Source organism: Dermacentor albipictus, chromosome 3, assembly GCF_038994185.2.
Source record: "Dermacentor albipictus isolate Rhodes 1998 colony chromosome 3, USDA_Dalb.pri_finalv2, whole genome shotgun sequence".
Classification (NCBI taxonomy): Eukaryota; Metazoa; Arthropoda; class Arachnida; order Ixodida; family Ixodidae; genus Dermacentor; species Dermacentor albipictus.
Genome location: NC_091823.1, coordinates 179,743,828 through 179,765,844, shown reverse-complemented (window position 1 = coordinate 179,765,844; position 22,017 = coordinate 179,743,828). Strand labels below are relative to the sequence as shown.

The 22,017-nt window shown below is 45.4% G+C and overlaps 1 protein-coding gene and 1 long non-coding RNA gene across 5 annotated transcripts in view; one reads left to right on the top strand and one right to left on the bottom strand.

Moving 5' to 3' along the window:
• The window catches only part of LOC135916715 (spliceosome-associated protein CWC27 homolog), a 315,399-nt gene extending 308,038 nt beyond the window's left edge, over positions 1-7,361 (top strand). For 3 of the 4 annotated variants that reach the window (XM_065450158.2, XM_065450157.2, XM_065450159.2), the window contains one exon: positions 6,640-7,361. In XM_065450158.2, coding sequence (XP_065306230.1) covers positions 6,640-6,814 — 175 coding nt within the window. In that variant the 3' untranslated portion in view covers positions 6,815-7,361. The remainder of the gene's footprint in view (positions 1-6,639) is intronic. The other variant, XM_065450161.2, reaches the window with a different exon arrangement.
• Positions 7,362-11,854: 4,493 nt separating this feature from the next.
• Positions 11,855-21,131, bottom strand: LOC135916718 (uncharacterized). Its single transcript, XR_010569040.2, has 2 exons — positions 19,226-21,131; positions 11,855-16,012 (listed from the first exon to the last, which is right to left on the bottom strand). It is a non-coding gene; the product is annotated as an uncharacterized lncRNA (long non-coding RNA).
• Between the last annotated feature and the right edge of the window lie 886 nt (positions 21,132-22,017).

Sequence of the window (22,017 nt, the reverse complement as noted above, 5' to 3'; positions counted from 1 at the left end):
TGAGGCTGAGGTAGCTCTGAAGCTCCTTCTTGTTCTGGGGCTTAGGCGCCTTGAGCACACCATCAACTTTGCGTGGAGCCGGGGCTAGGCCAGCCTGGGAAATGACATGCCCCAAGTACTCAACACTGGGCGCCAGGAAAATGCACTTTTAAAGCTTGAGCTTGAGGCCGGCGTCCTGCAGTCTTGTCAGGACATTGTGCAGGTTTTGGAGGTGGTCCCCGTCGTCGCTGCCAGTAACCAGGATGTCATCCAAGTACACCACCACATGCCTCCTGCCCCTGAAGAGGTTGTCCATCTCCTCTGAAATATGGCTGGGGCTGATGCCACACCAAATGGTAAGCGCATGTACTGAAAAAGAGCCAAAGTTGTCGATATTATGAAATACTTCCGGAAGGCATCCTGGAGCACCAGCTGCTGGTAAGCATCTCTGAGGTCGAGCTCGGTAAACTTCTGTCCACCGAACAATGCTGACCAGCGATCTTCAATCCGGGGCAGTGGGTACTTCTCGATTGTAGCAACAGGGTTGATGGTAACCTTGAAATCTCCACAGATCCTGACACTGCCGCCTCGCTTGAGGACTGGTACGATGGGAGCGGCCAATTCAGACGTCTTGACGGGCCTCAGGATGTGCTCTATCTGCAACTGTTGCAGCTCCTGGGTTACCCTGTCCTTCAGGGCGAATGGCAGTGTGTGAGGCTTGAAAAAACATGGCCGGGCTCCCTCAGGTACATAGATGCCAGCTGTTGTACCGGCGAATTTGCCCACCCCTGGCTGGAACAGGGACTTGAACTCGGTCAGGAGGCTGGGGACGTCTTTCACCACATGCAGGCTGGTTTCCTGGTACTCTGGCAGACAAACACCCAGTGCATGAATCCAGTTTCGACCCAGCAGCGTCAGCGACGACCCCTTGGTTAATTAAAAGCGAAGGGTTGCCTCCCTGTCGCCAAAGCGAACGCTGACCTGTGCCTGACCCTGGACCTGGGAGAGCTGCTCGGAGTAGGTGCTCAGCACCACGCCCGAATCCTTGACGGACACGCCGGGGAAGGTACACTTGAACCGTTTCCCAGCCACGACAGACATGCTGGCCCCTGTGTCCAGCTCCATGGAAACGAGGTGCCCGCAGATTTTGATGGTCAGCATGTACGGGGGCACAGACGACGGTACAAGGCCTGTGTGCCACATGTAGAAAATCGGCAGGTCCTCGGCCACGTGGAGCCTGGTCGCGCAAGAACTTGAGCCCGCTGCCGCACGCCCCCACCGCGTACCCTTGCGACAGCTACCCTAACCGCAGGCTTGTGTGGTAGCTGGGCTTGAACCAGGCTGCTGCTGTCGTCCATTGTTGGTCTTCCGCTTCGGCATACACGTGCCAGGTGCCCAGTTTTCCCGCACGTAAAACATTGTGCTTGAGAAAACTGGCACTGTGAGGGGGAGTGGGCACCACCACAGCGATCGCAGGTACTGCCCTTTGTCGCCAACTCGTTGACCACAGCTTCTGCCGACGGTGAGCCAGTCGCATGGGAAATCTCACCGGCGGCCTTGGCGGTAGCTTCCATTGCCAGCGCTCCCTTCACGGCGTCGTCTAGCGAGAGGTCAGGAAGCTCCAGGAGTCGCGTCTGCATTTGTTGATGCCACAGAGGAAACGGTCCCGGAGCAGTGAGTCCAGCGGGTCCCCGAAAATGCAGGCACACCCTAACCCTCGTAGCGCAGCAACGAACTGCCCGACGGTCTCTCCTTCCCGACGGCTCCGGTTGTTGAAGCGGAAACGCTCCATTAGTGTGGACGGTGCTGGGTTGAAATGCGAGCACAGTATGTCGAGCAGCTCACCCAGTGTCAACATGCGGCGTGGCTGGCTTGAGCAGGTCGAGCAGGAGACTGAAGACGCGGGTCCTGCAGCTAGGCAGGAAAATGTCCCGCTGTTTGGCCTCAGGTGTGTCGTTTACCCGGAAGAACACGTGGACTTGTTCCTCGTAAATTGGCCAGGCGGACCCATCTCCCTGGAACAGCTCAAGCCTTCCGCACAGCGGCATGGCGGCAGCAACGGGAGGCAGTGTTTCGCTGCTTGTGGCAGCGTGGGACAATCCGTGGATACTCGTTGCCAGTGTCACGATCCACCCGTGTTCGTGAGCAAGGAAGGGCTCGAGGCACCGTCCATTAGACGGGCGCTCTGCTGCGGGTTGGTGATGAACGATGACTGACCCCGAGCAGCTGTCCTCGTCGGTGTTTATTGGGTGCGGTGACCAATGTCGCCTACGCCTGGGGCCTGGCAGGCCAACAAAGATGATGCCTGAGAGGCCGTCACATGCTTGTCACACACGACATGCCACAGACAAAATGCAAGCGAAGTGCCTACAACGTCCTTAAAAGGTATGCAGAGGCCGTCGACACTACCGGCCAAAGTAGCATAGCGTTTTATGACTGAGTGAAGTGCAATAAAGGCTGGTTTTGGCACTAAAAGGAAGGTTAGGTGAAGTTTTTTTCTTTTAGGATTTGTAGTTCGTAAAAGTTAAGTTTAGAGAAATTTAATGCCCTGATATGGAGGTAAGGACGACATTTTGCGATCAGTATACAAGTGCACATGATTGTGTTTCTTCATGACAACTGAATTAAAATAGTTAATTAGAATGCCTTGAGAGGGTAGTTAGTTCATTCTAATGACTGATTGCGAAATGTGCAAAATTGAGATACAGAACACAACACAAGAAGAGACACAAAGAAAGGATAAGCGCAGACCGAGTGCAGTTAACATAGGTGTGTGTTATGTACCAGTGTGACTTATATACAAATTTTTTTCTTCGAAACTCGTGAAAAGGGGAGGGAAGGGGGGCAAGCAGTGCAACTTAACAATGTCTTAGCGTTCAATCGAAAATGTAATCCTAAAATAAATTAGTTTTTCACTTCTGTTTTAGACATTATGCCAGAAGGTCAATGGTGATAATTAAAATAAGAAATTACCTTATTAAAGCATGTGGAAAAAATGTGTTTTGTTAAAATGAGACAGATTGATTCATTCATCAAAAATAAAGTGACTAATCAATTTTATAGACGCGTGCCGAGGAAAGAAAACCATGCTATTTTACTTTATCATTATCAATGAATACCCTTTTTCAGCGCCCACCACAAGGGGGCACGCCGCTATCACTAGCAATGCAATGCAGCCCCTGAAGTGTGCAGAATGGTGCGCTCATAAAGTTAACCTGTTGCAATACGTCTCTACACACATTATGTTGTTTTGCTTGTCGACATTTGCCTTAATTTGGTGGCACGGGTAGTTTTATCGTTTGTTAATGTGTTCAATCAAAAGCAGGGAGTAAGATCTTTCAGGTAATTATTTAATTTAGCTGTTCTCTTAGCATCTGACTTAGCACCTGACGATGGGACCAGTACTCTACACCCAAAGCTTCAGTCAGCCTCCAAAGAAATGATTTTCTTTACAGGGTGTGCGATTTTGACACTCGCACGGCTGACCTTCTGCTGCAAAGCTTTTCGCCCTGAAAGCTCGAAATACACATCAAGTCGAATGGCGGGGCATTTGAATATACAGCTTTAATGCAAGCCACAAAAACAAATTTGATGCCTTTGAGAACAAAATGACGCCACTTCTGTTTTTAACTGTTATGGCATCAGATTATTTCTTCTTCCTCCGGAAGTGCTCCCTCATCACCCATATGATGCTAAGCCCCATGAACCACCGATGAACCACCGTCTTTTGAATGTATGGGCTTCTGTGGAAGCTTCGCTACCAGGTATATTTACCTTGTTGCTACTTCAAACTAAATTTATTATTCATGACAACCCACATATATACATTCACCATTCATAGTACAGTCACAGCGCTTGCATCAGAAAACATTCAATATCAGTATTATTGACCTTACACCATTGCCCATCGAGGCGATGCCCGAGCTGCACACTCACAGATAAAAACGATGTCCACTTAGAAAACAGCACCACGATGACAGTATAAAACAAAAATAGCAGAAAACAAAAAGTAAAAGAAAGGCAGATTTTATCACAAAAAGGAAGATGGAACGGAAAAAAGGTAATGCATAAACTGCATAAAAACAAACTAGCCCCCTGAAATGCTAAGATGCTTTCCAAGGGAATAAAAGTTAGAACAGGCGGTAAAAGCAGTGCAAGAAGCCTAGGCACCAAAAAGACAGTGCATGTGTAAAAGATCTAAAACAAGAAGAAAGAAAGAGCTAGAAAGAAACATAGAAGAGATTAATCGAGCAAGCTGGTGCGCTGTATCACTTAGCATTGCAAATAATCGAGTGCTTTCCTTGAGAGCATCACAGAAGGGGCACTGGCGCAACTAGGCTCAAGCTGTTGAATACACGACGCTTCAAAAATCTCTTGACCAATCAAGTTCTTTCCTGAGAGCATCACAGAAGGGGCGCTGACGCAGCTAGTGCCAAGCCATTGAATACGAGACGCTTCAAAAGTCTCTTGGCCACTAGTAACTCCCAATTATAACAGCCTGGTCTAGAAAAAGTGAACACCCTTACGTGGCACAGTGCAAGGCCATATTGCTGCCCGACTTCGACTTCAATTAGCTTGATTGTTCTCACAGGCAATCATTGATACAACAGCCTTTTTGACCAGTGTAAACACGTCCTCAAGAAGGCGGCATTTTGGATTTCAGTGTGGATTTCTATATTGGCGTCCTCGTGGAAGTGCGCAGGTACCGGTGGTTTCTGCATGCGTCGTTCTAGTTCTTGAAATGCATCGGCCTGCTGCGTTTCCCACTTGAACTCGACATCACATTTGATTAGATGTGTCAGCGGCTCAGCGATGTGTGAAAAATTCTTGACAAAGTGCCTGTAGTAGGCACACATGCCAAGGAACCATTGCACTGCTTTCTTGTCAATGGGCTGCTGGAACATTGCGATGGCAGCTGTCTTCTGCGGTTCAGGGCAGACACCACATTTGCTGATGACGTGGCCAGGAACAGAAGCTCATCCTAGGCGAAGCGGCACTTTTCCGGCTTCAGAGTGAGCCCTGATGACATGATGGCCTCAAGTACTGCCACAAGTCCCCTGAGGTGATCGTCGAAATTTCTTACGAAGACGACGACATCTTCCAAGTAAACAAGATAGGTCTGCTACTTCAATCCTGCCAAAACCATGTCCATGACGCGCTGGAATGTTGCAGGCGCTGAGCACAGTCCGAACGGTATGACGTTGAACTCGTAGAGGTCGTCTGGCGGGATGTAGGAGGTCTTTTCGCGATCTCTCTTGTCGACTTCTATTTGCCAGTAGCCAGACTTGAGATCCATCGGTGAGAAGTATTTAGCGTTGCAGAGCCGATTCAATACATTGTCTATCCGTGATAGGGGCTATGCGTCCTTTTTGGTGATCTTATTTAGTCAACAATAATCGACGCAGAAACATAGGGTTCTGTCCTTTTTCTTCACGAAGACAACAGGGGATGCCCATGGGCTTTTCAATGACTGGATAATGTCATCGCGTAGCATTTTGTCGACTTGTTGTCTTATAGCTTCACATTCTCGCGTCGAAACTCGGTAAGGGCTCTGGCAGAGTGGTCGAGCGCACTGTTCGGCTATTATGCTATGGTTTGCAAGTGGTGTTTGTCGAATCCTCGATGACATTGATTAGCAGTTTTTTGTATCGTCAGAGCGGACTTGTGATGTGCGCTGTTTACTCATGGGGAGACTTGCATTTATGTCGAAGTCTGGTTCGAGAACTATGGTCGTCGGGGTAGATGCGGCAGAATCCGAGAGGACAAACGCGTTGCTGGTTTCCACAATTTCCTCGATTTACGCGATCGTCGTGCCCTTGTTGATGTGCTTGAACTCTTGGCTGAAGTCTGTCGGCAACACTTTCGTTTTTCCTTTGTGCAGTCGAGCAATCCCTCTTGCAACGCAAATTTCACGGTCTAGCAGTAGATGTTGGTCACCCTCGATGACGCCTTCTACATAGGCAGGCGTTTTGGTGCCGACGGAAATAATGCTGGAGCAAGACGGGATGCTCACTTGACCTTCGAGTACACTCATGGCGTGGTGACTATGAGAGTTCTTGGCGGTATCGCTTGATCTTCCGACAGCGTTATTAACATCGACTTCAGGTCAATAATTGTGCCATGTTGGTTCAGGAAGTCCTTGCCGAGAATGACGTCTCATGAACACTGTTGGAGGATAATGAAGGTGGCAGGGTAGGTCCAGTCAGGAACGGTAATTCTGGCGGTGCACATTCCAGTTGGCATTCTTAGGTGTCCTCCAGCGGTCTGAATTTGAGGGCCTTTGCAGGCAGCCATAACTTTCTTCAACTGGGCGGCGATGGGTCCACTCATGACGGAGTAGTCAGCTCCTTTGTCGACTAAGGCAGTGACTGCGTGGCCGTCGAGAAGCACTTCGAGGTAGTTGGGACACTATGTAAAGGGCAGAAGGCGATATAATGAGTGTCCTAGTTCTTTTTAGTATTTTTTGTGTTTGTCTTTGAGCCTTCCCATTGGCTGTCACAGCCTATATATGTGTTGCTCCTTCCATTAATGTACCAGTTGTAGTTCAGCGCTTTGCCCTGTTCTTCACTGTCCCCATCTGTGTGTGCTGTTAACCCTTTAAGTTTCACTAGCATGCCGGGAAACGGAGAAACTTTATGTTGTGCTTGTGTTGAAATGCAGGCTGTCACACAAACTTCATTTCGCTGAGCAAGGCCCTGTACTGGCAAGAGACGCAAGCGTGATGGATGCCGAGGAGGCGTACAGCATTGACGACCCGCGTAATGCCATGAATGAGAGGCGCCGCAAGCGAACACATCAACACAGCGGTGATAGGCGCCACAAGCGACACAGGTAGCAGGTGCTGTCGGACCAAAGACTCATCTTTGAATGCAACATCTTTACAATGTTTCAATTTGGCCTAAAGACAAATGTTCGATGCACCTGGTATTCAGGATGTGTGAAGAAAATGATCAATACCCCACCTTATAAAGCCGTTCTTACTTTTGTGGTGCCTTGCAGTGATGCCTGTTGTGAAGTGTTGTATGCTGCTGCCAGTGTTTTGCCACCTCAGGAGATAGCATGGTTTTGCTGTGTTCTTCTTAGCCAAGCATGGCTGGTGGTCTATTTCCTTTTTTGGCTTGTTTCCAGAATTCTGTGTTTTAATTATCAGTGGCAACCATTGAAGTGAACCACATTGCAGCAACGCATAATGTTTTCTCACTATGTATAAGGTAGCAAGACAACTGTTGTGTTGGTCGCATCATGGCTTGTAAATGAATGGTTTCTGCACTACCCACATCATCGAAATTGGCTGGAAAGCCACATGCTCTTTGTCTGTGCTTGTTGTTCACAACAAAATAAATTGTCTTTTTTGTTCAATAACAAAATATTGTACACAAGGAGTGATTTGTGGGAATGTCGGTTCTTATAGCTGCATAAACATTTAGTGCATGTTGCTGAGTGCTTTGTCACTTCAGTATTATATTGTTGTCTCATGCTTCCTGAATTTTATCAAACACTGTGTTGGTAAGAAAGGGTGTGAGCGTACAAAGCAATACCTAGATGTCTCTGAGCTTTTGAGAAAGGCTTATCATGTCAACGTAGCACACTACATGCAAGGTAAAGTAAGGATGCCTTAGTTTCTTTATTTAATGATAGGCCTGTGTGAATATTCGATAGTTTTGTATATTGAATCGAATATTATGCTATTCAATATTCCATTTGGCTCGAACATTAGTATTCAAGGTTCGGTCAAATATACCTACATATCTTTTGTGTATAAGCCACATTCCCAATACAACACCCCGAAAAGAAGGAAGATTTTCAACTCAAGACAGAGCAGAAACCTGGACGCTTACGAAAAGGGTTCTACATGTACTTAAATTGAGGACGAAGCAACGATCTATGGAAAGAAGAACGGTGGTGTAACATTAAGGGATAAGAAGAGAGAGGATTGGGTGAGGGCACAAACGCAAGTTAATGACATCTTAGTAATACTTGTTGGGGGGTTAGTTGGTGCATGTTTCCAGAAGAGGGTTGTACCGCCGAAAAACAACACACAGCAAGCGAGACGGGACAGGCTCAACTTCCAACTGTTTATTCACCGCGTATGTGAATGAATATAAGGGCAAATCAAGGTGGGTAGCAAAATCCACACATGCGCGTGAGGGTTTTTACACATGCGCCTGTCCCGTCTCGCTTGCTATGTATTATGTTTTTTGGTGCTACAACCCTCTTCTGGAAATAATGACATCTTAGTTGAAATCAACAAAAGAAATAGGCATAGGCGGGGCATGTAATGAGGAAGATAATCGATGGTCATTAAGGGTTATGGACTGGATTCCAAGAGAAGGGAAGCATAGCAGGGGGCGGCAGAAAGTTGGGTCGACGGATGAGATTAAGAAGTTTGCAGGGACAAATTTCTTGGTCTCATGGTGTTGTTTCATGAGCACCGTGAGCCTCCAGACCAACTAGGAAAGGAGGTTCGTGGCAATCGCTTCTGAACTGTATTGCCACCAAACCAACGGTGCCCTCAATGACAACTTTTGGACAGTAGAATGCTTGCACCCAGCAAAGTCTAAGAAGGAAGCATTCAGGATGGTGCAAAGTGGGCCTTTTGCATTGCTGAAGGGGCTGTGCCTGTCTGTCCTTTCTATAGATACACAAAGATGGTTTCATCTTTGAGGGGGATTGTTTCGGAGGTCATTCCATGGCAAAAGTGCTAGGTGTTAGTAGCAGAGAAGCTTGTCTTTGCCCACTGTCAATAATCTGTTCCTTCTCCAGTGCCCCTGTGAAGTGCCTACTTTTTGGAGGCAATGTGCGCTTCATGCATTTTTGCATCTTTAGCTTGTAAAGACGTCCATTACCCCTTGCCTCAAGCTGGTCCTTGCTGATGTCACCCAAGAAGGCATTGGGGAGTACAGCCATGCACACTTACAAAACACTGTTGATGCCAGTGAGACCAGATTAATGGAGCTGCTGTTATTTTTGTCCACTCCATCCTCGTTAGTTACATAGAGCAGTTCTTTGTCCGAGCAGAAGGCATATGTAGTTGGTCGTGCATAATCATCAGCCTGGTTACGCCCACTGCAGGGCAAAGGCCTCTCCCATACTTCTCCAACAACCCCGGTCATGTACTAATTGTGGCCATGCCGTCCCTGCAAACTTCTTAATCTCATCCGCCCACCTAACTTTCTGCCGCTCCCTGCTACGCTTCCCTTCCCTTGGGATCCAGTCCGTAACCCTTACATGTCCTCATTACATGTCCTGGCCATGCCCATTTCTTTTTCTTGATTTCAACTAAGATGTCATTAACTCGCGTTTGTTCCCTCACCCAATCTGCTCTTTTCTTATCTCTTAACGTTACACCTATCATTCTTCTTTCCATAGCTCGTTGCGTCGTCCTCAATTTGAGTAGAACCCTTTTCGTAAGCCTCCAGGTTTCTGCCCCGTAGGTGAGTACTGGTAAGACACAGCTATTATACACTTTTCTCTTGAGGGATAATCGCAACCTGCTGTTCATGATCTGAGAATGCCTGCCAAATGCACCCCAGCCCATTCTTATTCTTCTGATTATTTCCGTCTCATGATCCGGATCCGCCGTCACTACCTGCCCTAAGTAGATGTATTCCCTTACGACTTCCAGTGCTTCGCTGCCTATTGTAAATTGCTGTTCTCTTCCGAGACTCTTAAACATTACTTTAGTTTTCTGCAGATTCATTTTTAGACCTACTCTTCTGCTTTGCCTCTCCAGGTCAGTGAGCATGCATTGCAAATGTCCCCTGAGTTACTAAGCAAGGCAATATCATCAGCGAATCTCAAGTTACTAAGGTATTCTCCATTAACTTTTATCCCCAATTCTTCCCAATCCAGTTCTCTGAATACCTCCTGTAAACACGCTGTGAATAGCATTGGAGAGATTGTATCTCCCTGCCTGACGCCTTTCTTTATTGGGATTTTGTTGCTTACTTTATGGAGGACTACGGTGGCTGTGGAGCCGCTATAGATATTCTTCAGTATTTTTACATACGGCTCGTCTACACCCTGATTCCGTAATGCCTACATGACTGTTGAGGTTTCTACAGAATCAAACGCTTTCTCGTAATCAATGAAAGCTATATGTAAGGGTCGGTTATATTCCGCACTTTTCTCTATCACCTGATTGACAGTGTGATTATGGTCTATTGTTGAGTAGCCTTTACGGAATCCTGCCTGGTCCTTTACTTGACAGAAGTCTAAGGTGTTCCTGATTCTATTTGCGATTACCTTAGTAAATAGTTTGTAGGCAGCAGACAGTAAGCTGATCGGTCTATAATTTTTCAAGTCTTTGGCGTCCCCTTCCTTATGGATTAGGATTATGTTAGCGTTCTTCCAAGATTGCGGTACGCTCGAGGTCATGAGGCATTGCGTATACAGGGTGGTATACAGGGTGGTCGTGCATAGCTTGTGCACTAAGGCTTGTTGGCGTGTTATGACAGAGACTTGCCTGAGAACCTTAGCACAGTGCCTGTGTGTAAAAACCTTCTGATGTTTTGCCGACTTCCTTCTCTTTATCACACGTTGCCTGATGAAACCAGCAATTGGGTCAACCAGATGTTCAACAGGCTTCCCACTAGTTTTCCCAGTTTCTCCTTTACCAGAGTGCTGCTCATATACATGTTTTCTTGACCTTGCACTGCACTTCAACCATGGCCACACCTACTGAACCTATAGCATGCAGTCAAAAAAGTGCTCTACATCATGTTGCTCCAAACTCGTGACATGTGCTACAAGGCCTTGAGGAACACCCTCATTTATTTACTCATCATACTGTATGAAGCTTTGCATGAATTGCGGGACAATTAACATCTGCTGGTTTTGCAGTGTTATTCCTGTCCAGCTTCCTGAAAGCTATCCTGAGTGTTTGAAAAGCAAAAGACTGCTGCCGGACAAGAAGTGCATAAAGCAAAAGTCGCTATAACCAACTATGTCACATGAAATGAGGAAGGCTACTGAGTATACAGGCGGTTTACTTCATATCCAACAAGCTTGGTTCTCCCTTTGCAAGTGAGTAAACTCAACTTTCCCCGAATACATGGCCGGTGACAAATTATGTGCCAGATGCTGTGTCCCCTTCAAAGCTGAAGATGGGTATGGGATCCTGACACCCCGCAGCGGCTTCTACACTGAGCAAACAGGCTACTATAAAAACGACTGCCTTTACTAATATGTTAATAACATGAAAATGGGCAGAAATTTGGCAATTCATTCGGCCCAACTGCAGGTGCAAGCCACTCTTCCACCAGATCTGTGTTGTTCACAGGAACTGGAGCTATACAAATGCAGATAAAAACAGTGATGTTTGAAAGTAGTAGAGTTGAACTATATTCTGCACAAGCAGTGCTACCTGCAGCGATGGTACCTTAAAGCCACAATTAATGGCTGCACCACCATGCAAACGCAGTATTGAATTATTAACTTCTATTTATTATATTTCTGGCGGCCATATATTGCAAGCACATATCATCCGCATTGTGTGCAATATGGTGTTAAATTATGTCAACTATGATAGCCATTCCTAATCTGAAATGCAAAGGCAACAAATTGTAATTCAAGAAGAAAGACAACCAGTGCACAGGATAAGTGACAGACTTTCTTTTATTGATAAAAAAAATGTGTCATGCCACCAGCAGTGGGTAGCAATCTTTCAAGCGTGGGTGACAGAGGGAGAACTCAGCAAAATACTATAATCCCACTCAAGTTAAAATGGCCTTGGACCCAAAAAACCGACATCATATTGTACAGAATGAAAGGGCAAGACCCCATCTAAGAACAGTCTATGGCACCACATACTTGACATGTGTAAAAAATGTTGACATGCCCTACCCATTGTAGGAGTTGAAGACGGACTTCGGGATGAAAAAAACTTGGGAGGTTTATTTTACATTATTTACAGTGAGATGAGAGTCTAGTAACAGCCGTACAGTCATTACGGGCCGGCAGCAACTCGGACGCTGCGGCCCGCGGCAAGAAGTTCGAGAGAGATGAATCCGGGAATGCTCTGGGCTCTCTGGAATGTGCTTTCCGTGTTTCTGCGCTTCTCAATTAGCTGTGCTGCGATTTGATGTGGTCTGGGGAACTCGAAGTAGGCACAGGAAACAGCCCCATATCTGACACCATAAAGAAAAAGCAACACAGAAATCACGCCTTAAAATGCAGTGTGCAGAGTCTGAAACCAAGAAAAAACCCGAAAAAGGTTTCACCAAGTGTTTCAACGAATAAAATTTTCAAACTGTCTCATCACTTCTTAATGAACCTGCACAGCTGAAAAGGAAGGAATTAAAGCCCACTAGCAGGGCTGCAGAAGATGTCACCGAATAAATATACTTTGCTTACCAACGATACCTGTGGTTTAGTTGTGGTCTGCGTATAAACTAATTGTGTATAGACTTGTTTAGAATGGTTCAGCAGATTGGGAAAAAATGACCATAAGGGCGCCAGGTGTATGCACAGTCTACGTACAAAAAGCCACTGCTTTCCTACTTTTTTTTCTCTACTACTATTCACGAGTATTTAAGTGCCTTAATAGCACTGCTAACATCCTACTGCAAAACACAAAACTGGGCAAGTTGTGGCATAAAGAAAATTGCAGTTTCACTCGTAATGTGAAACATCATGAGGGACCTCTCGGTAATCTTAAAAAAAGTCAAATAAGTAAGAGTCGTATTTATTTGTGGGAGTTGTGCCGCCCAGTGTTGAAGTGAAAAGACTCGGCTTTTCTTCCTCCTCTTTCATATCCGGACTTGGCCACTGGTCTACAGCAAAACAACCCTTTAGCTTCTTACTGCTGAATTCGTTTTGGTTTTCTCAAATCTATATTTGGGCTACCCATTACTAGGTCTCATGCTTAATCAAAGAATGAATCAATGAAATGAATCTATTCTCAAAGAGCATGTGCAGTCCAGCCAAAAGCAGGGGCAAGAATCCGCATTGTGCTCCTGCATTGAAGGTGAATAACACGTACCATAATGGCGAATGTGCTTTAGTAAGCTTCCCTGCAATATAAATTTGTAATGTACAAAGAATTGTCAATGAAGCTTACCACGAGCACAGGCGCACTTGCAAATTACGTCACAATTGCAAATAATGAGCACAGTGTAAACCTATGTGCCCTTTCCACTCTTAGTATGCTTTACTGCACGATTATTATTTACACCCCTGTATTGCAGTGTAGCAAGCTACAAAAGAAACGTTGCATGATTAGGTTTTTTATGATTATCTTTCTCGCAATACACTAATATTTCGCGGTGAAGCCTAAGCAATGTACTGCGGTGAAGCATAGTAAAAGTGGAAAGGGGCCACTGTCACTGGACATAATTAGAGTTCTTTAATCATACGCTCGAGCACCCGGCGCTTTAGGTCGCCTAAGTGGAAATACTATGCTGGCTGTAGCGGCCCCTTCCCACTTTTAGTATGCTTCACCGCGTAACTAAAATGTACTGCGGCGAAGAAGCCGCACATTTGTATTGAGTGGATAAACAAATGGTTTTTACAACAGTACAGAAATAAACGCGCACCATGCATCAGTCTACCACACGGAAGAGCGTCGCAACATACGGTAGCTGATTCACACAGGCCGCGTAGCTCACTTATCAGTCGTGAAGGGTATTATGGGTAATTTAACATTTCAGAGACACACATGTGTTTATGTTTACGTTCGCACTCCTTGCGTAATAAGACTCCAAGAACTTCCAGAATAGAAAGTAATTTACAACACACAAACGCGAAGAACACAGAGATATGTCTCGTGTTCAACTCGGCCGTCATGCAAATGACATATAGCGCGGAAAAACGTGAACATGCTGCGTGTTAGCGTCGTAAACTTCATACTAGGCAAGCAGCTTGCACATCACAATCCCGCGACAGCCGCTAATGAGACCAAGACGGGAGCACATGTCTGTGAACGCGCAAACCCTAAGCCACTCTGCTCCTCCGCCACCCCCGCTGCATGGCTGCACCACTCGTTTCAAGCACAGCACACCAAACACACATTCAGTGCTGAACAGTGGGCGGTCGACGCAGTTGCATTTACATGACTTGCAGCGAACAGCACAAGCACATCCCTCGATGTCCGTTAAGCAAAGTCGGACACGGCGACGCCACATCGCGGTTCGCAGAACTTCGCTGCCGAGGCGCTAGGCCACTTCGATATTTCAATTGTCACCACCGTCGGGTTCTCAAAAAAGCACGGGTCACACAACGCAGATTCTGTAGTGCCAGAGCTCACCGAGGCCAAAGCCGCACTGCCGCACCGCCACTAGGCCTACTCTCATGTCTGCTGTGACCGGGGCACAGCAGACGAAAGGTGTACATTCATCTATGACGTCACGTCCGCTATAACCCATGATGTCACATCCGCTCATTACCATGTAGCCGGCCGCGCTGCGAAGCGGTCCGTATTCTGTGCCCACTTAGAGCGTGAGTAATTCATCTTTCCACGCTATATGTGTAATAAAGGATTGGGGCTGTGAGCTGTTTGATGCGTTACCATTGGGTACCTTGTGCGCATATTTTGCCTCCTGGCCGCGTCAAATTGCAGCCGGCATGTGGAATGGGCCGTGGCATCTTAATGGAGCTGCTCATGTGAGTGGTAGGCCGTGTCTGCTGTACCCGGGGCACAGCAGATGAAAGGTGCCCAAAATGTCTACGTTCACCCATGGCGTCACGTCCGCTATAACCCATGATGTCACATCCGTTCATTTCCATGGCGTCTGTCTTACGGGACCGGTTGCGCTGCGAAGCGGTCCGTATTCCGTGCCCACTTACAGCGTGAGTAATTCACCTTTCCAAACTATATGCGTGTAATAAAAGCGTGGGGCTGTGAGCTGTTTGATGCGTTACCGTTAGGTATCTTGCGCGCATATTTTGCCTCCTGGCCGCGTCAAATTGCAGGCGGGATGTGGAATGGGCCGTGGCATCTTACAGAGCTGCTATGTGAGTGGTATTGCCTCCGTCAGGATAGTCAGTGCGTTCGCAGAACCATTCAGTAGTCTGGTTCAGGGGAGGATGCGCGAAAGAACGAGGACGTAAGGAAACACTGGCATGACGAGCTATTCCGTCAGATCGTGTTACATCGCGCTTTTTTTCTAAGTCCATCTCGCTCGAGCGAGAGGATCTTACAACAGCATTACTACTGCTTTTTACAGCTTTGCCGCGGCTCATCTAATCATCACCTGCATTCTTTTAATAATACAAATGGCATCGCCGCGCGGAAGAGCGTCTTTTGAAGTTTCCCAACAAGAGCCAATGCCGCCGTGCCTGCTGCATACACGCTTACCTTTCCTAACGGCACGGCACCAGCTCTGCTACTGCGTTATACAGGGTCACTATTATAAGAAAACTAAAAATAGCAAACGAAATTAATGCATAAGATGTGGTCTAACGTTGCCAAGCGTGATAAACGGACCTGCCTCGCTAGAGAAGTTAAATAAATCGATGTCCTAAAGTCAGTTTCGCCGCAGTAGACTTGTGTTACGCGGTGAAGCGAACCCAACAGTGTTGCAGTGAAGCATGTCAGAAGCGAACAGTGACTGCTTTCACGCGACATACATAATATGTGTTCCTTAATGATGTACGCGTGCACCTGCTGTCTCCTGTTACATTACGCGCACCGAAGCGCCAAATAAGTGTACTGGCAGGCCTTCAGAGCTATTTCGCACGTGGTTGTGACGCTTTGAATCGTTTTGTCGACCTCGTAAACCAATGCTAACACGGTCATTTTTTTCTGAACTGTTCATTTCTTCGATAATAACTACGTAATTTCGTAGGTTCCTGTCCAACTGCTTTGTTCCTATGCAAGTCAAGATCTTCTTATTAGCCGAGCGCAGTTTCGAAAGCGAAAAGACACTTTTGCACCAGCAGTGCCGTCACCCATTTACAACACAGTCAGTAAATGTCATTTTTATGTCACTGGGAGACTACCGAACGCGGGGTGCTTACTCGCACGCGTGGAACTGCATAACTAGCCATGGGATCAGCATGCCTCTGAAGCTGTTTGCATCAAAGGCCAGGCAGCCTTGCTATCATCATCATCATCATCAGCCTGGTTGCGCCCACTGCAGGGCAAAGGCCTCTCCCATGCTTCTCCAACAACCCCGGTCATGTACTAATTGTGGCCATGCCATGTCTGCAAACTTCTTAATCTCATCCGCCCACCTAACTTTCTGCCGCCCCCTGCTACGATTCCCTTCCCTTGGGATCCAGTCCGTAACCCTTAATGACCATCGGTTATCTTCCCTCCTCATTACATGTCCTGCCCATGCCCATTTCTTTTTCTTGATTTCAACTAAGATGTCATTAACTCGCGTTTGTTCCCTCACCCAATCTGCTCTTTTCTTATCCCTTAACGTTACACCTATCATTCTTCTTTCCATAGCTTGTTGTGTCGTCCTCAATTTGAGTCGAACCCTTTTCGTAAGCCTCCAGGTTTCTGCCCCCTAGGTGAGTACTGGTAAGACGCAGCTATTATACACTTTTCTCTTGAGGGATAATGGCAACCTGCTGTTCATGATTTGGGAATGCCTGCCAAACGCACCCCAGCCCATTCTTATTCGTCTGATTATTTCCGTCTCATGATCCGGATCCGCCGTCACTACCTGCCCTAAGTAGATGTATTCCCTTACGACTTCCAGTGCCTCGCTGCCTATTGTAAATTGCTGTTCTCTCCCGAGACTGTTAAGCATTACTTTAGTTTTCTGCAGATTAATTTTTAGACCCACTCTTCTGCTTTGCCTCTCCAGGTCAGTGAGCATGCATTGCAATTGGTCCCCTGAGTTATTAAGCACGGCAATATCATCAGCGAATCGCAAGTTACTAAGGTATTCTCCATTAACTTTTATCCCCAATTCTTCCCAATCCAGGTCTCTGAATACCTCCTGTAAACACGCTGTGAATAGCATTGGAGATATCGTATCTCCCTGCCTGACGCCTTTCTTTATTGGGATTTTGTTGCTTGCTTTATGGAGGACTACGGTGGCTGTGGAGCCGCTATAGATATCTTCCAGTATTTTTACATATGGCTCATCTACACCCTGATTCCGTAATGCCTCCATGAGTGCTGAGGTTTCGACTGAATCAAACGCTTTCTCGTAATCAATGAAAGCTATATATAAGGATTGGTTATATTCTGCACATTTCTCTATCACTTGATTGATAGTGTGAATATGGTCTATTGTTGAGTAGCCTTTACGGAATTCTGCCTGGTCCTTTGGTTGACAGAAGTCTAAGGTGTTCCTGATTCTATTTGCAATTACCTTAGTAAATAATTTGTACGCAACGGACAGTAAGCTGATCGGTCTATCATTTTTCAAGTCTTTGGCGTCCCCTTTCTTATGGATTAGGATTATGTTAGCGTTCTTCCAAGATTCCGGTATGCTCGAGGTCATGAGGCATTGCGTATACAGGGTGGCCAGTTTCTCTAGAACAATCTGTCCACCATCCTTCAACAAATCTGCTGTTACCTGATCCTCCCCAGCTGCCTTCCCCCTTTGCATATCTCCTAAGGCTTTCTTTACTTCTTCCGGCGTTACCTTCGGGATTTCGAATTCCTCTAGAGTATTTTCTCTTCCATTATCGTCGTGGGTGCCACTGGTACTGTATAAATGTCTATAGAACTCCTCAGCCACTTGAACTATCTCATCCATATTAGTAATGATATTGCCGGCTTTGTCTCTTAACGCATTCATCTGATTCTTGCCAATTCCTAGTTTCTTCTTCACTGTTTTTAGGCTTCCTCCGTTCCTGAGAGCATGTTCAATTGTATTCATATTATACTTCCTTATGTCAGCTGTCTTGCGCTTGTTGATTAACTTCGAAAATTCTGCCAGTTCTATTCTAGCTGTAGGGTTAGATGCTGTCATACATTGGCGTATCTTGATAAGATCTTTCGTCTCCTGCGATAGTTTGCTGGTATCCTGCCTAACGGAGTTACCACCGACTTCCATTGCACACTCCTTAATGATGCCCACAAGATTGTCGTTCATTGCTTCAACACTAACGTCCTCTTCCTGAGTTAAAGCTGAATACCTGTTCTGTAGCTTGATCTGGAATTCCTCTATTTTCCCTCTTACCGCTAACTCATTAATCGGCTTCTTATGTACCAGTTTCTTCCGTTCTCTCCTCAGGTCTAGGCTAATTCGAGTTCTTACCATCCTGTGGTCACTGCAGCGCACCTTGCCGACCACGTCCACGTCTTGTATGATGCCAGGGTTAGCGCAGAGTATGAAGTCTATTTCATTTCTAGTCTCACCGTTCGGGCTCCTCCACGTCCACTTTCGGCTATCCCGCTTGCGGAAGAAGGTATTCATTATCCTCATATTATTCTGTTCCGCAAACTCTACTAATAACTCTCCCCTGCTATTCCTAGTACCTATGCCATATTCGCCCACTGCCTTGTCTCCAGCCTGCTTCTTGCCTACCTTGGCATTAAAGTCGCCCATTAGTATAGTGTATTTAGTTTTCACTCTACCCATCGCCGATTCCACGTCTTCATAGAAGCTTTCGACTTCCTGGTCATCATGACTGGATGTAGGGGCGTAGACCTGTACAATCTTCATTTTGTACCTCTTATTAAGTTTCACAACAAGACTTGCCACCCTCTCGTTAATGCTATAGAATTCCTGTATGTTACCAGCTATATTCTTATTAGCGAGGAATCCGACTCCCAATTCTCTTCTCTCCGCTAAGCCCCGGTAGCACAGGACATGCCCGCTATTTAGCACTGTATATGCTTCTTTTGGCCTCCTAACTTCACTGAGCCCTATTATATCCCATTTACTGCCCTCTAATTCCTCCAATAGCACTGCTAGACTCGCCTCACTAGATAACGTTCTAGCGTTAAACGTTGCCAGGTTCATATTCCAATGGCGGCCTGTCCGGAGCCAGGTATTGTTAGCACCTTCTGCAGCGTCACAGATCTGACCGCCGCCGTGGTCAGTTGCTTTGCGGCTGCTGGGGACTGAGGGCCGGGGTTTGATTGTTGTGTTCATAGGAGGTTGTGGCCAAGTACTGCACTAGGGTGGCCAATCCTGCTCTGGTGAGGGAGTGCGTTACCGGTTCTGGTCACCGGGATCAGGCCACACTCCAGGCCTGTTTGTGCAATTTTATCAACACGCGGATTTTCTTTTCTTTTTTTTTTAATCCGATGGAAAATTGCCGGCACCGGGATTCGAACCACGGACCTCTCGCACGCTAGGCGGGTGTTCTACCTCTACGCCACCGCTGCCACCACCCTGCTATGCTTCACCGCAAAACAATCTGTATGTCTAACCGCTCAACATATTTGTACTGCGGCGAAACTAACCTTACGAAACCGAATTTTAAAACGCTTTTTAGACTCCTGCCTCTCTGCCAGCGCCTACCATACGCTCGTCGGTACGTCACTTGGCAAATGTCTTACCAGCTAATTCTCCCCCATTGGGAATGAAGGCATGCTCCCCTGTCGAAACATTTGCACCAGCATCTTCGACCACTGTTCGACCATCTTCGACCACAACGAGGAATGCACAACCGAGGCTGACATATTAAATGCTTTTAGTGATCATTTTACCACTTGCCAGAACACGCTATCGCCTAGTGTTTTACGCCATCTCCCACGTTGCCCTCAGTCATTTTTTCTTCGACCGGTTTCTTCCGAAGAAGTTTTAAAGGTAATTTCTTCTCTTAATGTTACTGGACCTGGCCTAGATTCTGTTCAGCCTTGTAGAATAAAACTGGTTGCGGCAGACATATCATTTGTTTTTGCAGGTATCGTTAACAAAATTTTTAGCACAGGCATATTTCCTGATTTGATGAAACAGGGTAAAGTAATTCCTGTGTTCAAAAAGGGTTCTCGTGAAAGCATTAATAACTACCGCCCAATTTGCATTTTGCCGTTTTTTAGTAAGGCCATTGAAAAACCTATTTACACTCGTCTAATGCACTATCTCAATAAATTTAATCTTCTTTCTCCAATCCAATTTGGTTTTAGGCAGAATTATTCGACAGAATTGGCATTAATTAACTTCACGGATAACATTAAAAGCTTTATTGATGAAGGGTTTGTTGCAGGAGCCATATTCATCGATCTAACAAAAGCATTTGACACTCTAGATCATTCTATTCTTCTGTATAAGCTCGAATCTTTTGGTATTACTGGCCCACCTTTAAATCTTATTCGTAGCTACTTGTCTAACAGGCCTCAAGTTGTGTATCTTAATGGCCAATTCTCTTCTACTAAAGTAATTAACTGTGGCGTTCCCCAAGGCTCTATACTAGGCCCATTGTTGTTCTTGTTATTTTTAAATGATCTACCAAATGTACTTACCAATTGTAACTGTTTGTTATATGCTGATGACTCTGCCATCTACTCGTCACAGAAATCGCTTACCGCACTTCAAGACACACTTAACACTGAGCTTAACAATGTGTATTCCTGGTGCACTGATAATAAACTTCAAATCAATCCTTCAAAAACAACCTTTGTACTATTTCATAATCCACAAACACCGATTTTTTCTCCAATAACTGTCTCGTTAAATACTTATGTTATACCGACATCTGACACTGTTAAATTTCTGGGTATTACTCTCGACAAACGCCTTAAATTCAATAGCCATGTCAACTCGCTAATAAAGAAGGTTTCATTTGACATCCGCATTATCATTAAAACATGCGCATTCTTCAACCCTCATATTATTAGATCGTTGTATCATGCTTATATTAACAGTCATTTATCATACTGTTTATCCTCATGGGGTAATACATATGCCATTCATCTCAAACCACTTCAACGTCTTCAAAATTCAAAATAAAATTAATGACCTTTAGCTCATTCCGGTGCCATTCTTTACCTATCTATCAACATCTTAACGTTTTACCTATTCAACAGCTGTTCTATCATAAGTTGTCACTCATTACATTTCGTCTCTTTCATCGTGAAATAACCTTAGACAGTCTTCCTTTTGATAACCTCATGAACAATAATAATACTAGGTTTGCAGAACGCAATAACCTTCTAATACCTAAAATCAGATCTAACTATGGTACATTTACACTTCGTTTCCATGGTATTTCACTTTGGAATCGCATCCCTGTGAATATTAAATCATCTCTTTCATTGCAGTTTTTTAAACACAATATGAAAAGAATACTGTTAGCAGAAGCATCTTTTCATTTGTCATAAAAACATTCTCATATTTATTACATTTTCTTTACATTACTTCTATTATTGTATCGTTGGGTTTCATATTTCTGTAAAACACTTTGTATTTTTCTCTGTTCGTAATATGCAGAAGAGCCAAATTTTGTTATATTACTATATATTCCTGCTTATGATAATTTATTGTGATATTACTGTATAGCGCTGTTTTTACTATATATCTAATTGTCTTCTATTTATTTGCACTTGTTCCCTACGAATTGTATTTTTAACGCGTTTTTTTCTTTTGTTTTGTTTGTTTGTTCACCCTCTACTTGCTGCTCTAACACTCTTATGCACCCACTAATGATAGGAGGTCCCCCTGGCAGTTTCTCACTCTGGGACCTCCTGATGCTGTATATAATATGTAAGCCCGTTCTTTGTACATGTCACAACAACAATAAACTTGAACTTGAACTTGTTATCACCGTAACATATTTCTGTGTTGCAGTGAAGCACGCTGATAATTGGAAGAGTTTACGCGAATCGGGTATGTAGGGTTTCAGTCAGCGACGAACCCTGCATGCATGACCGGGAGCCTGTCATGTGTTTTTTTTCTTCACTGTTGTCTACAAACTAATGACGTGTTACTGATGGCTCTGTCGCTGTCTGCCAGGCCCGATTCTTGCACTGTAATATTCTCAAGCCATCAATAAAGTATTATTATTAACCGAATGTTCTAGTCTCAACAAAGCAGATTTTCACGGCAGGATGATGTTTCGACAACTTTTGTTGGCTAAAGCCTTACATAAATGCCAGGTTAGCTGTTGTCATTATTAGTACGCTGTACCGCAATACAGAAGATGCCTCACTGCAGGACACGCCCGCCGTAGTTAGCCGAAACC